This window comes from Oncorhynchus clarkii, unplaced genomic scaffold (genome assembly GCF_045791955.1).
Source record: "Oncorhynchus clarkii lewisi isolate Uvic-CL-2024 unplaced genomic scaffold, UVic_Ocla_1.0 unplaced_contig_3709_pilon_pilon, whole genome shotgun sequence".
Classification (NCBI taxonomy): Eukaryota; Metazoa; Chordata; class Actinopteri; order Salmoniformes; family Salmonidae; genus Oncorhynchus; species Oncorhynchus clarkii.
Window position 1 is genome coordinate 220,001 of NW_027261024.1, and position 12,500 is coordinate 232,500.

At 50.4% G+C, this 12,500-nt stretch overlaps 1 protein-coding gene across 2 annotated transcripts in view; it reads right to left on the reverse strand.

Moving 5' to 3' along the window:
• LOC139403843 (fibrillin-1-like) overlaps nt 1–12,500 on the reverse strand; it is a 122,480-nt gene that overhangs the window by 83,493 nt on the left and 26,487 nt on the right. For both annotated transcript variants that reach the window (XM_071146995.1, XM_071146996.1), the window contains exons 8-12: nt 9,953–10,078; nt 6,267–6,392; nt 3,203–3,355; nt 2,851–3,093; nt 164–316 (exon numbers count right to left, since the gene is read on the reverse strand). In XM_071146995.1, coding sequence (XP_071003096.1) covers nt 164–316; nt 2,851–3,093; nt 3,203–3,355; nt 6,267–6,392; nt 9,953–10,078 — 801 coding nt within the window. The remainder of the gene's footprint in view (nt 1–163; nt 317–2,850; nt 3,094–3,202; nt 3,356–6,266; nt 6,393–9,952; nt 10,079–12,500) is intronic.

Consider the following 12,500-nt stretch of genomic DNA (forward strand, 5'->3'; position numbering starts at 1 on the left):
CTCCCTCCATCCTCCATCCCTCTTTTCCTCCTCCCCTCGCCCTCCTGCCCTCTCCCTCCCCCATCCCTCCCTCCATCCTCCATCCCTCTCTCCCTCCTCCCCTCACCCTCCTGCCCTTTCCCTCCCCATCCCTCTCTCCCTCCTCCATCGATCCATCCCTCACCGATACACTCTCCTCGTGAGTCTAGTCTGAAGCCCATGTTACAGTCACAGCGGTAGCTTCCAGGGGAGGGGACACAGCGGCCGTTCAGACACAGGTTCCTGAATACCGCACACATGTTAGTAATGCTGGTACTGATGTTCTGGGTCTGGATGACTGGAGGGGGAGATGTAGTGGAGAGAGGAGTAAAGGAGAGAGAGGGAGAGGATGAGGGAGAGGGATGTAGAGGAGAGAGGAGTAAAGGAGAGAGAGGGAGAGAGATGAGGGAGAGGGATGTAGAGGAGAGAGGGTAAGGAGAGGGAGGGAGAGGATGAGGGAGAGGGATGTAGTGGAGAGAGGAGTAAAGGAGAGAGAGGGAGAGGATGAGGGAGAGGGATGTAGAGGAGAGAGGAGTAAAGGAGAGAGAGGGAGAGGATGAGGGAGAGGGATGTAGAGGAGAGAGGGGAAGGAGAGAGAAGGAGAGAGAGTGAGAGGGATATAGTGGGGAGAGGGGGAAAGGAGAGAGATGGAGAGGATGAGGGAGAGGGATGTAGAGGGGAGAGGGGAATGGAGAGAGAAGGAGAGAGAGTGAGAGGGATATAGTGGGGAGAGAGGGAAAGGAGAGAGGGAGAGGATGAGGGAGAGGGATGTAGAGGGGAGAGGGGAAGGAGAGAGAAGGAGATAGATGTAGTGGAGAGAGGAGTAAAGGAGAGAGAGGGAGAGGATGAGGGAGAGGGATGTAGAGGGGAGAGGGGAAGGAGAGAGAAGGAGAGAGAGTGAGAGGGATATAGTGGGGAGAGAGGGAAAGGAGAGAGGGAGAGGATGAGGGAGAGGGATGTAGAGGGGAGAGGGGAAGGAGAGAGAAGGAGAGAGATGTAGTGGAGAGAGGAGTAAAGGAGAGAGAGGGAGAGGATGAGGGAGAGGGATGTAGAGGGGAGAGGAGTAAAGGAGAGAGAGGGAGAGGATGAGGGAGAGGGATGTAGAGGGGAGAGGGGAAGGAGAGAGAAGGAGAGGATGAGGGAGAGGGATGTAGAGGAGAGAGGAGTAAAGGAGAGAGAGGGAGAGGATGAGGGAGAGGGATGTAGAGGGGAGAGGGGAAGGAGAGAGAAGGAGAGAGAGTGAGAGGGATATAGTGGGGAGAGGGGGAAAGGAGAGAGATGGAGAGGATGAGGGAGAGGGATGTAGAGGGGAGAGGGGAAAGGAGAGAGAAGGAGAGAGAGTGAGAGGGATATAGTGGGGAGAGAGGGAAAGGAGAGAGGGAGAGGATGAGGGAGAGGGATGTAGAGGGGAGAGGGGAAGGAGAGAGAAGGAGAGAGAGGGAGAGGGATATAGTGGGGAGAGGGGGAAAGGAGAGAGGGAGAGGATGAGGGAGAGGGATGTAGAGGGGAGAGGGGGAGGAGAGAGAAGGAGAGAGAGGGAGAGGGATATAGTGGGGAGAGGGGGAAAGGAGAGAGAGGGAGAGGGATATAGTGGGGAGAGGGGGAAAGGAGAGAGAGGGAGAGGATGAGGGAGAGGGATGTAGTGGAGAGAGGAGTAAAGGAGAGAGAGGGAGAGGATGAGGGAGAGGGATGTAGAGGGGAGAGGAGTAAAGGAGAGAGAGGGAGAGGATGAGGGAGAGGGATGTAGAGGGGAGTGGGGGAAGGAGAGAGAGGGAGAGGATGAGGGAGAGGGATGTAGAGGGGAGAGGAGTAAAGGAGAGAGAGGGAGAGGATGAGGGATAGGGATGTAGAGGGGAGAGGGGGAGGAGAGAGGGATGTAGAGAGGGAGAGGGGAAGGAGAGAGAAGTAGAGGATGAGGGAGAGGGATATAGTGGGGAGAGGGGGAAAGGAGAGAGAGGGAGAGGATGAGGGAGAGGGATGTAGAGGGGAGAGGGGAAAGGAGAGAGAAGGAGAAGAGTGAGAGGGATATAGTGGGGAGAGAGGGAGAGGAGAGAGGGAGAGGATGAGGGAGAGGGATGTAGAGGGGAGAGGGGAAAGGAGAGAGAAGGAGAGAGAGGGAGAGGGATATAGTGGGGAGAGAGGGAAAGGAGAGAGAGGGAGAGGATGAGGGAGAGGGATGTAGAGGGGAGAGGGGAAAGGAGAGAGAAGGAGAGAGAGGGAGAGGGATATAGTGGGGAGAGGGGGAAAGGAGAGAGAAGGAGAGGATGAGGGAGAGGGATGTAGAGGGGAGAGGGGGAAAGGAGAGGGAGGGAGAGGATGAGGGAGAGGGATGCAGAGGGGAGAGGGGGAAAGGAGAGGGAGGGAGAGGGATGTAGTGGGGAGAGGGGGAAAGGAGAGGGAGGGAGAGGATGAGGGAGAGGGATGTAGTGGGGAGAGGGGGAAAGGAGAGAGAGGGAGAGGATGAGGGAGAGGGATGTAGTGGGGAGAGGGGGAAAGGAGAGAGAGGGAGAGGATGAGGGAGAGGGATGTAGTGGGGAGAGGGGGAAGGAGAGGGAGGGAGAGGATGAGGGAGAGGGATGTAGTGGGGAGAGGGGGAAAGGAGAGAGGGAGAGGGAGAGAGAAAAGGGGGGTGAGAGACAGAAAGAGGGGTTACCACATTACCACATTCATAGTCATAAGAGACACTTCATTACACATGCACCTCTAGTAATTATGTTGACCCACTACTGAAGGATTTCTTAACCATTAAGATTGTAATATGACTCTGATCTTAACATGTGAGGAGGCTTCAGGGGTGAGAGGTGAGGGGTAAGAGGTCAGGGTACTACTTACTGGGTCCAGGGTATTGACCTGGTCCAGGCAGAGGCTGGAAAGGGATTGGTGGTCCTGGGTAGGGTGGTCTTGGGTAGATACCTGGGACCTGGGGAACTACTGGTCTTCCCCCTCCCCCGCCTGGGAGAGGCCCTCCTCCACCTGGGAGAGTCCCTCCCCCGCCTGGGAGAGACCCTCCCCCGCCTGGGAGAGGCCCCCCCCCTGGACTGGTCTGCACCTGTGTGCACAGCTTCTGGTACTCATCTAGAGCAGAGAGAGAGACACATAGAAATATGACGAAATAGAGAAGAAACATCTACAGCTAAAGTGAAAATGATTGCTGATTGGACATGAGTACTGGGTCAGTACCTACCAGTCCCTGTCATGGGGCACAACTCAGGACTGGACCCGTCTGACCAGCAGCGCCCACTGTCACAGCAGCACTGTATCTTGGTCAGGAGCTGGGAGTTCTGGTTGGCACAACGCCCGTTCAGCAGGCTGGCATAGCAGTACCCACCCCGGGCATCTGGAGAGAGACAAAACCAGACAACACGTGTTTATGCCAAACACATCCTAGAAATACCCACCATGGATATCTAGAGAGAGAACAGGCTATTGGGATTCTGAGTTAAGTGGGTGAGGGGAAGGGAGTGAGGAAAGAGGAGAGAGGATGGGAGAGAAGGGGGAGAGAGGAAGAGAGACAGAGGAAGATGAGGGGAAGGAGAGGGAGGGAGAGAGAGAGGAGGGGATAAAGGAGGGAAGAGGACAAACATATCAACACAGGGCCAGAGCTTGTTGATGTTCATATTAATGTATAGTATTGGTGGGAAGCAGATAGATATGTCTGGTCCAGCTCTCTCTGTGAAGCGGAAGGCTCATAGCGAACATTCCTTCCTCACAAACATCCTCTCCTGGGGGACTGTGTGTGTGTGTGTGTGTGTGTGTGTGTGTGTGTGTGTGTGTGTGTGTGTGTGTGTGTGTGTGTGTGTGCGTGTGTGTGTGTGTGTGTGTGTGTGTGTGTGTGTGTGTGTGTGTGTGTGTGTGTGTGTGTGTGTGTGTCAATTTGACCACTCTGACCCAAATTCCTGCCGGATCCTTTGTGAGTCGGACTGAACCGATATGGTCCTGATTTACTGCTCTCTCTGGACATATTTGGAGGGGAGTTCCTGGTGTGTGTGTGTGTGTGTTGGCGAGGATGTGTGTGCATGTTCCTAACACGCACGGTCATCAACCCCCTGGCCAGTGGACCATTGCTGTTTCTCATTGGCACACACAAACGCACAAGCATACACACACACACAGACACACACACGCAAAACTGAATGCTTCCTCCACACTGTGTGACTACGCAGAGGCACCTGAGACAGAAAGTGTGTGTACAAACCAGTCTGACGTGATGTCTCCTTCAGACAAGAGAATATCATATATCCCTTTAGTCAGGATACATCCAGTATATCACTATCCCTGTCTGTCTCTCCATGGTCCTGTCTAGTCAGGATACATCCAGTATATCCCTATCCCTGTCTGTCTCTCCATGGTCCTGTCTAGTCAGGATACATACAGTATATCACTATCCTAGTCTCCCTGTCTGACTCCCTGTCTGTCTCCCTGTCTGTCTCCCTGTTTCTCTCTTTCTCCAGCCCCCTTGTCTACCCATGCTGGGTTTATTATAGTCAATAGATCAGCTGTGCTGAGAAGCAGAATGATGTGCTAGCAGAGGTAGAAGAAAGCAGAGGTGGAAAACAGACAAATGGCAACAGAAGAAGTGTCTGTCTGGTCTCCATACTAACAGACCTGTCTGTCTGCATGGTCTCTCATGGTGTGCAGAGTTGTGTTTAAGGCATTAGCCAGAGACAGAGAGAGAGAGAGAGAGAGAGAGAGAGAGAGAGAGAGAGAGAGGGAGAGAGAGAGAGAGAGAGAGAGAGAGAGAGAGAGAGAGAGAGACAGGGAGAGGGTGAGAGAGACTGAAAGAGAGAGAGACAGAGAGAGAAAGCTCTTTCGCAGCTCCTATAATGAAGCAGCAGGAAGAAGGAGGTATGCAGGTATGCACAGTGAGCACAGTGTGACATTACACCCCCCATCTCCTCTACTCTGTTCTCCTTCACTCTGCATTCAGAGAAAATAGCTCATTGTAGTGGAATTAGAGTGAAGCGACTACTGACCTAAATACTAACGGCTGGAAGTCTGGACAACGTTCAACTCCCCTCTCTCTTCCCTCTGCTCTCTGCCTCAGCCAGTGAGGAAGGACGGGGGAAGAGAGAGGGGGTAGAGAGAAAGATACACAGAGAGGGAGAGAGAGGAGAGCAAGAGAGAGAGAGAGTTGAGCCGTGGCCAGCCTAGCAGACTGTAGTGCTAAAGGCTCCTCATTACCAGACTTATTGACTTACAGGGACCAGACTCTCTCTCTCTCTGTCTCTCCCTCTCTGACGTTCTCTCTCTGGCTGGCTAAAGAACAGCTGGTAGAGTTCCAGGTAGAGGGCAAAGTAAAGAACAGCTGGTAGAGTTCCAGGTAGAGAGCAGAGTAAACAACAGCTGACAGAGTTCCAGGTAGAGAGCAGAGTAAATAACAGCTGGTAGAGTTCCAGGTAGAGAGCAGAGTAAACAACAGCTGGTAGAGTTCCAGGTAGAGAGCAGAGTAAACAACAGCTGGTAGAGTTCCAGGTAGAGAGCAGAGTAAAGAACAGCTGGTAGAGTTCCAGGTAGAGAGCAGAGTAAATAACAGCTGGTAGAGTTCCAGGTAGAGAGCAGAGTAAACAACAGCTGGTAGAGTTCCAGGTAGAGAGCAGAGTAAAGAACAGCTGGTAGAGTTCCAGGTAGAGAGCAGAGTAAACAACAGCTGGTAGAGTTCCAGGTAGAGAGCAGAGTAAATAATAGCTGGTAGAGTTCCAGGTAGAGAGCAGAGTAAACAACAGCTGGTAGAGTTCCAGGTAGAGAGCAGAGTAAACAACAGCTGGTAGAGTTCCAGGTAGAGAGCAGAGTAAACAACAGCTGGTAGAGTTCCAGGTAGAGAGCAGAGTAAACAACAGCTGGTAGAGTTCCAGGTAGAGAGCAGAGTAAACAACAGCTGGTAGAGTTCCAGGTAGAGAGCAGAGTAAACAACAGCTGGTAGAGTTCCAGGTAGAGAGCAGAGTAAACAACAGCTGGTAGAGTTCCAGGTAGAGAGCAGAGTAAACAACAGCTGGTAGAGTTCCAGGTAGAGAGCAGAGTAAACAACAGCTGGTAGAGTTCCAGGTAGAGAGCAGAGTAAACAACAGCTGGTAGAGTTCCAGGTAGAGAGCAGAGTAAACAACAGCTGGTAGAGTTCCAGGTAGAGAGCAGAGTAAACAACAGCTGGTAGAGTTCCAGGTAGAGAGCAGAGTAAACAACAGCTGGTAGAGTTCCAGGTAGAGAGCAGAGTAAAACCAGGCTGTTGGTACAGTATGGAGGAGGAGGCTTACCTATACACCTGGAGCCATCCACTGGAGTGTAGTAGCCCTGAGAACACCTGCAGAAGTAACTGCCCACCGTGTTGGAACACTCTCCTCCACTACACAGACCTGGGATGCTAGAACACTCATCTAGATCTGGAGAGAGGAGAGGAGAGGAGAGGAGAGGAGAGGAGAGGCATAAATCGTTATTATTACCAAATTGCAATGTGTTTCACAGCATGTAGACATACAGACAACAACTGTGGTGATAATCAACTGTGACAAGACTAAAGTGGACTGGACTGCAGCGTTTAAGAGCGCGGCTTCAACACGTTAGCCATGACAATGTGAAGAACTGTGTCACAGGATATTGGAGTGTTTATTGTAGTGTATATTGGAGTGTTTGTCAGACAGCTAACCACTGACTGTATTTCACATCCATGGCAGTTCAGAAATATATCTGAAACGGTTTTGACACAGGACAGTTTTCCTGCCATTATTTCTGGGCATAAAACCGTGCATACTTTTACCCTGCAAATTAGCACTACAAACCCTGCAGAACACTGAAAAGCAACCCTGCTCTGGCTGCTGGTCTGAATCAGTCCTGTTACAACTTGTCTGTCTTCTTTGTTAATGGGCCAATATTATTCACAGTTTTAATATCTGCTAGAATAAGGCTTTATTCATGTAAGTCTCAAGGAAACACTCAGGTTTTTATTCTGAAGAGTCTGGTTCTTTAACAGGACAGTCATAATATAACCTCCGTCTTCTGGTGTTCCACAGAAGGACGGCCATGCTCTCACACCTGGGTTCAAATAGTACTGAAACAGAAGGACGGCCATGCTCTCACACCTGGGTTCAAATAGTACTGAAACAGAGGGACGGCCATGCTCTCACACCTGGGTTCAAATAGTACTGAAACAGAGGGACGGCCATGCTCTCACAACTGGGTTCAAATAGTACTGAAACAGAGGGACGGCCATGCTCTCACACCTGGGTTCAAATAGTACTGAAACAGAGGGACGGCCATGCTCTCACACCTGGGTTCAAATAGTACTGAAACAGAGGGACGGCCATGCTCTCACACCTGGGTTCAAATAGTACTGAAACAGAGGGACGGCCATGCTCTCACACCTGGGTTCAAATAGTACTGAAACAGAGGGACGGCCATGCTCTCACACCTGGGTTCAAATAGTACTGAAACAGAGGGACGGCCATGCTCTCACACCTGGGTTCAAATAGTACTGAAACAGAGGGACGGCCATGCTCTCAGACCTGGGCTCAAATAGTACTGAAACAGAGGGACGGCCATGCTCTCACACCTGGGTTCAAATAGTACTGAAACAGAGGGACGGCCATGCTCTCAGACCTGGGTACTGAAAATAATTTCAAAAGCTGTATCTGTGCTTGATTGAGCCTTTAGCAACGGAGCAAATAGGAAAGTCACAACCCCCACCCACCTGGAACTCCAGACAAGGCTAAAACAAACGCTCAACAAACGCTCAACAAATGCTTAACAAACGCTCAACAAACGCTAAATGATTTCAAATCAAATGTATTTATAAAGCCCTTCTTACATCAGCTGATGTCACAAAGTGCTGTACAGAAACCCAGCCTAAAACCCCAAACAGCAAGCAATGCAGGTGTAGAAGCATGGTGGCTAGGAAAAACTCCCTAGAACGGCCAGAACCTAGAGAGGAACCAGGCTATGAGGGGCTATGAGGGGTGGCCAGTCCTCTTCTGGCTGTGCTGGGTGAAGATTATAACAGAACATGGCCAAGATGTTCAAATGTTCCTAGATGACCAGCAGGGTCAAATAATAATAATCACATTGGTTGTCGAGGGTACAACAGGTCAGCACCTCAGGAGTAAATGTATTTGAGCCCAGGTCTGCATTCTGTACCACTCTGCTAGGGCGACCATAGATGAATGTGTCTGCATTCTGTACCACTATGCTAGGGCGACCATAGATTAATGTGTCTGCATTCTGTACCACTCTGCTAGGGCGACCATAGATGAATGTGTCTGCATTCTGTACCAGTATGCTAGGACGACCATAGATGAATGTGTCTGCATTCTGTACCACTCTGCTAGGCCGACCATAGATGAATGTGTCTGCATTTTGTACCACTCTGCTAGGGCGACCATAGATGAATGTGTCTGCATTCTGTACCACTCTGCTAGGGCGACCATAGATGAATGTGTCTGCATTCTGTACCACTCTGCTAGGGCGACCATAGATGAATGTGTCTGCATTCTGTACCACTCTGCTAGGGCGACCATAGATGAATGTGTCTGCATTCTGTACCACTATGCTAGGGCGACCATAGATGAATGTGTCTGCATTTTGTACCACTCTGCTAGGGCGACCATAGATGAATGTGTCTGCATTCTGTACCACTATGCTAGGGCGACCATAGATGAATGTGTCTGCATTCTGTACCACTCTGCTAGGGCGACCATAGATGAATGTGTCTGCATTCTGTACCACTCTGCTAGGACGACCATAGATGAATGTGTCTGCATTCTGTACCACTATGCTAGGGCGACCATAGATGAATGTGTCTGCATTCTGTACCACTCTGCTAGGACGACCATAGATGAATGTGTCTGCATTCTGTACCACTCTGCTAGGGCGACCATAGATGAATGTGTCTGCATTCTGTACCACTCTGCTAGGGCGACCATAGATGAATGTGTCTGCATTCTGTACCACTCTGCTAGGGCGACCATAGATTAATGTGTCTGCATTTTGTACCACTCTGCTAGGGCGACCATAGATGAATGTGTCTGCATTCTGTACCACTCTGCTAGGGCGACCATAGATGAATGTGTCTGCATTCTGTACCACTATGCTAGGGCGACCATAGATGAATGTGTCTGTATTCTGTACCACTATGCTAGGGCGACCATAGATGAATGTGTCTGCATTCTGTACCACTATGCTAGGGCGACCATAGATGAATGTGTCTGCATTCTGTACCACTATGCTAGGACGACCATAGATGAATGTGTCTCTATTCAGCCCTCACCAAGGGTAGGTCCTCACACTGACATGAAGAGAGTTAGATCTGTAGTTCAATCTGCTCCTTTAAATGTACATTAAACCAGATGAATTCTGATCTGATTCAATTCAATCAAATGAAATTAAGTGGCTTAGAGAAAGTAGAGAGCAGGTTTGATTTAATGAGGGATAATGTCAGAGTAGTGTATGGAGGTAGTGATGTAGGGGATGTGTTTGGTCTGTTTCCCTACACTGATCATTATAACATCCTGACTGACGCTGCAACAACCACAACTCATCCCAAACGCCTTTCAACTCTGGCTTTTACCGGATACAATTAGGGAATGCCAAACTAACAAAGTTATTTGAAATCCCAGAGTATGGGTGACAGGGAGAAATGAAAGAAGTACATTGTATCTAGTGTATGTGACACAGTAGCCCTGAGGACGTTCAGAGTGAACACTGAATACTGAATGCTGAATAAACATATTCCTTATACTGAGTAAAGTTGACTCCTTACACTGAATATTTGCTTCTGACAAAATATGACCTTTAAATGACCTTTAAATGTTCTGATATACATGTAAGTATGAGTCTGAGTCTGACTTGTGTGTGTGTGTGTGTGTGTGTATGCGCGCGCATGTGTGTGTGTGCATGTGTGTGTGCTTGCGCATGTGTGTGTGTGTGCGTGCGTGTGTGTGTGTGGTCTTACCTTCACATTTCTGTGTGATCTCATTGAACTTGTGTCCAGCAGGACAGTTACACTGGAAGGATCCCACAGTGTTGATACAGTTCCCACCCTGACACAGACCTGGGATGGCCTGGCACTCATCCACATCTACACACACAGAACACACTGTTAGCAACACAGTATACACACATATGTTTACTATCCTTGTGGAGACCAAACAATGTATTCCCAATCAAAACCCTATTTTTACTAACCCTAACACTTAACCTAACTCTAACCCCAAATTCTAACCCTAAACCTAACCCCTAACCCTATCCCTAATTCTAACCCTAACCCCTAACCCTAACCCCAAACTCTAACCCTAAACCTAACCCCTAACCCTATCCCTAATTCTAACCCTAACCCCTAACCCTAACCCTAAACTCTAACCCTAAACCTAACCCCTAACCCTATCCCTAATTCTAACCCTAACCCCTAACTCTAACCCCAAACTCTAACCCTAAACCTAACCCCTAACTCTATCTCTAATTCTAACCCCTAACCCTAACCCCAAACTCTAACCCTAAACCTAACCCCTAACCCTATCACTAGTTCTTACCCTTACCCTAATCCCTAACCCTAACCCCAAACTCTAACCCTAATCCCTAACTCCTAACCCCTAACCCTTAACCCATCCCTAATTCTAACCCTAACCCTAACCCCTAACCCTAACCCCTAACCCTTACCCCTAACCCTAACCCTATCCCTAATTCTTACCCTAACCCTAAACCTAATCCCTAACCCTAACCCCAAACTCTAACCCTGAACCTAACCCCTAACCCTATCCCTAATTCTAACCCTAAACCAAACCCCTAACCCTATGCCTAACCCTAACCCTAACCCTTACCCCTAACCATATCCCTAATTTTAACCCTAACCCTAACCCTAACCCTAACCCTAACCCTAACCCTAGGATTTCTGGTCCCCATAAGGTTAGTAAAACCAAAAACAAACACACAAGCTCACACATCCCCACATACTCACCCACCCACATACACCCACACTCATACTGTACACCCACACACCCACACTCATACACCCGCCCACATACACCCACACTCATACACCCACACTCATACACCCACCCACATACACCCACACTCATACAAATGAACAGAATACACAGTCCGTCCCAGTGAGTGAGAGCAGGGTGGAGATCGTCCCATTGAGTGAGAGCAGGGTGGAGATCGTCCCAGTGAGTGAGAGCAGGGTGGAGATCGTCCCAGTGAGTGAGAGCAGGGATGAGATCGTCCCAGTGAGTGAGAGCAGGGTGGAGATCGTCCCAGTGAGTGAGAGCAGGGTGGAGATCGTCCCAGTGAGTGAGAGCAGGGTGGAGATCGTCCCAGTGCATGAGAGTAGGGAGGAGATTGTCCCAGTGCGTGAGAGCAGGGTGGAGATCGTCCCAATGCATGAGAGCAGGGTGGGGATCGTCCCAGTGAGTGAGAGAAGGGTGGAGATCGTCCCAGTGAGTGAGAGCAGGGTGGAGATTGTCCCAGTGAGTGAGAGCAGGGTGGAGATCGTCCCAGTGCATGAGAGCAGGGTGGAGATCGTCTCAGTGAGTGAGAGCAGGGTGGAGATCGTCCCAGTGCATGAGAGCAGGGTGGAGATCGTCTCAGTGAGTGAGAGCAGGGTGGAGATCGTCCCAGTGCATGAGAGCAGGGTGGAGATCGTCCCAGTGAGTGAGAGCAGGGTGGAGATCGTCCCAGTGAGTGAGAGCAGGGTGGAGATCGTCCCAGTGAGTGAGAGTAGGGTGGAGATCGTCCCAGTGCGTTAGAGCAGGGTGGAGATCGTCCCAGTGCGTTAGAGCAGGGTGGAGATCGTCCCAGTACGTGAGATCTTCTTGTTTAGAGTTCTCTTGGGGTTGTGTATGTCTGAGCTCACACACTCACTCTTCCAAACACTTACCATCCCAACCTTGCTCTGTATGCATATGCACACACACACACACACACACACACACACACACACACACACACACACACACACACACACACACACACACACACACACACACACACACACACACACACACACACACACACACACACACACACACACACACAGGGAGTAGTAAATCAGAGTACAGCCTCTGCTATGCTACGTCCCTCAGCCAGACGAGGAGAGAGAGAAGAGAGGGTAGAATAGAGAACAAGAGACCCTGTCCTTAGGTCTCAGCTTCTATCCTCAGCCTCAGGCCCTCAGCCCCTGTCCTCAGGCCCTCAGCCCCTGTCCTCAGGCCTCAGCCCCTGTCCTCAGGCCTCAGCCTCTGTCCTCAGGCCTCAGCCCCTGTTCTCAGGCCTCAGCCCCTGTCCTCAGGCCTCAGCTCCTGTCCTCAGGCCTCAGCTCCTGTCCTCAGGCCTCAGCCTTGATAACAGTCATCTATAGTCTCTTCACTCTGTCCAGCTTGATAACAGTCATCTATAGTCTCTTCACTCTGTCCAGCTTGATCAGGCCTCAGCCTATGTCCTCAGGCCTCAGCCCCTGTCCTCAGGCCTCAGCCCCTGTCCTCAGGTCTCAGCTTCTGTCCTCA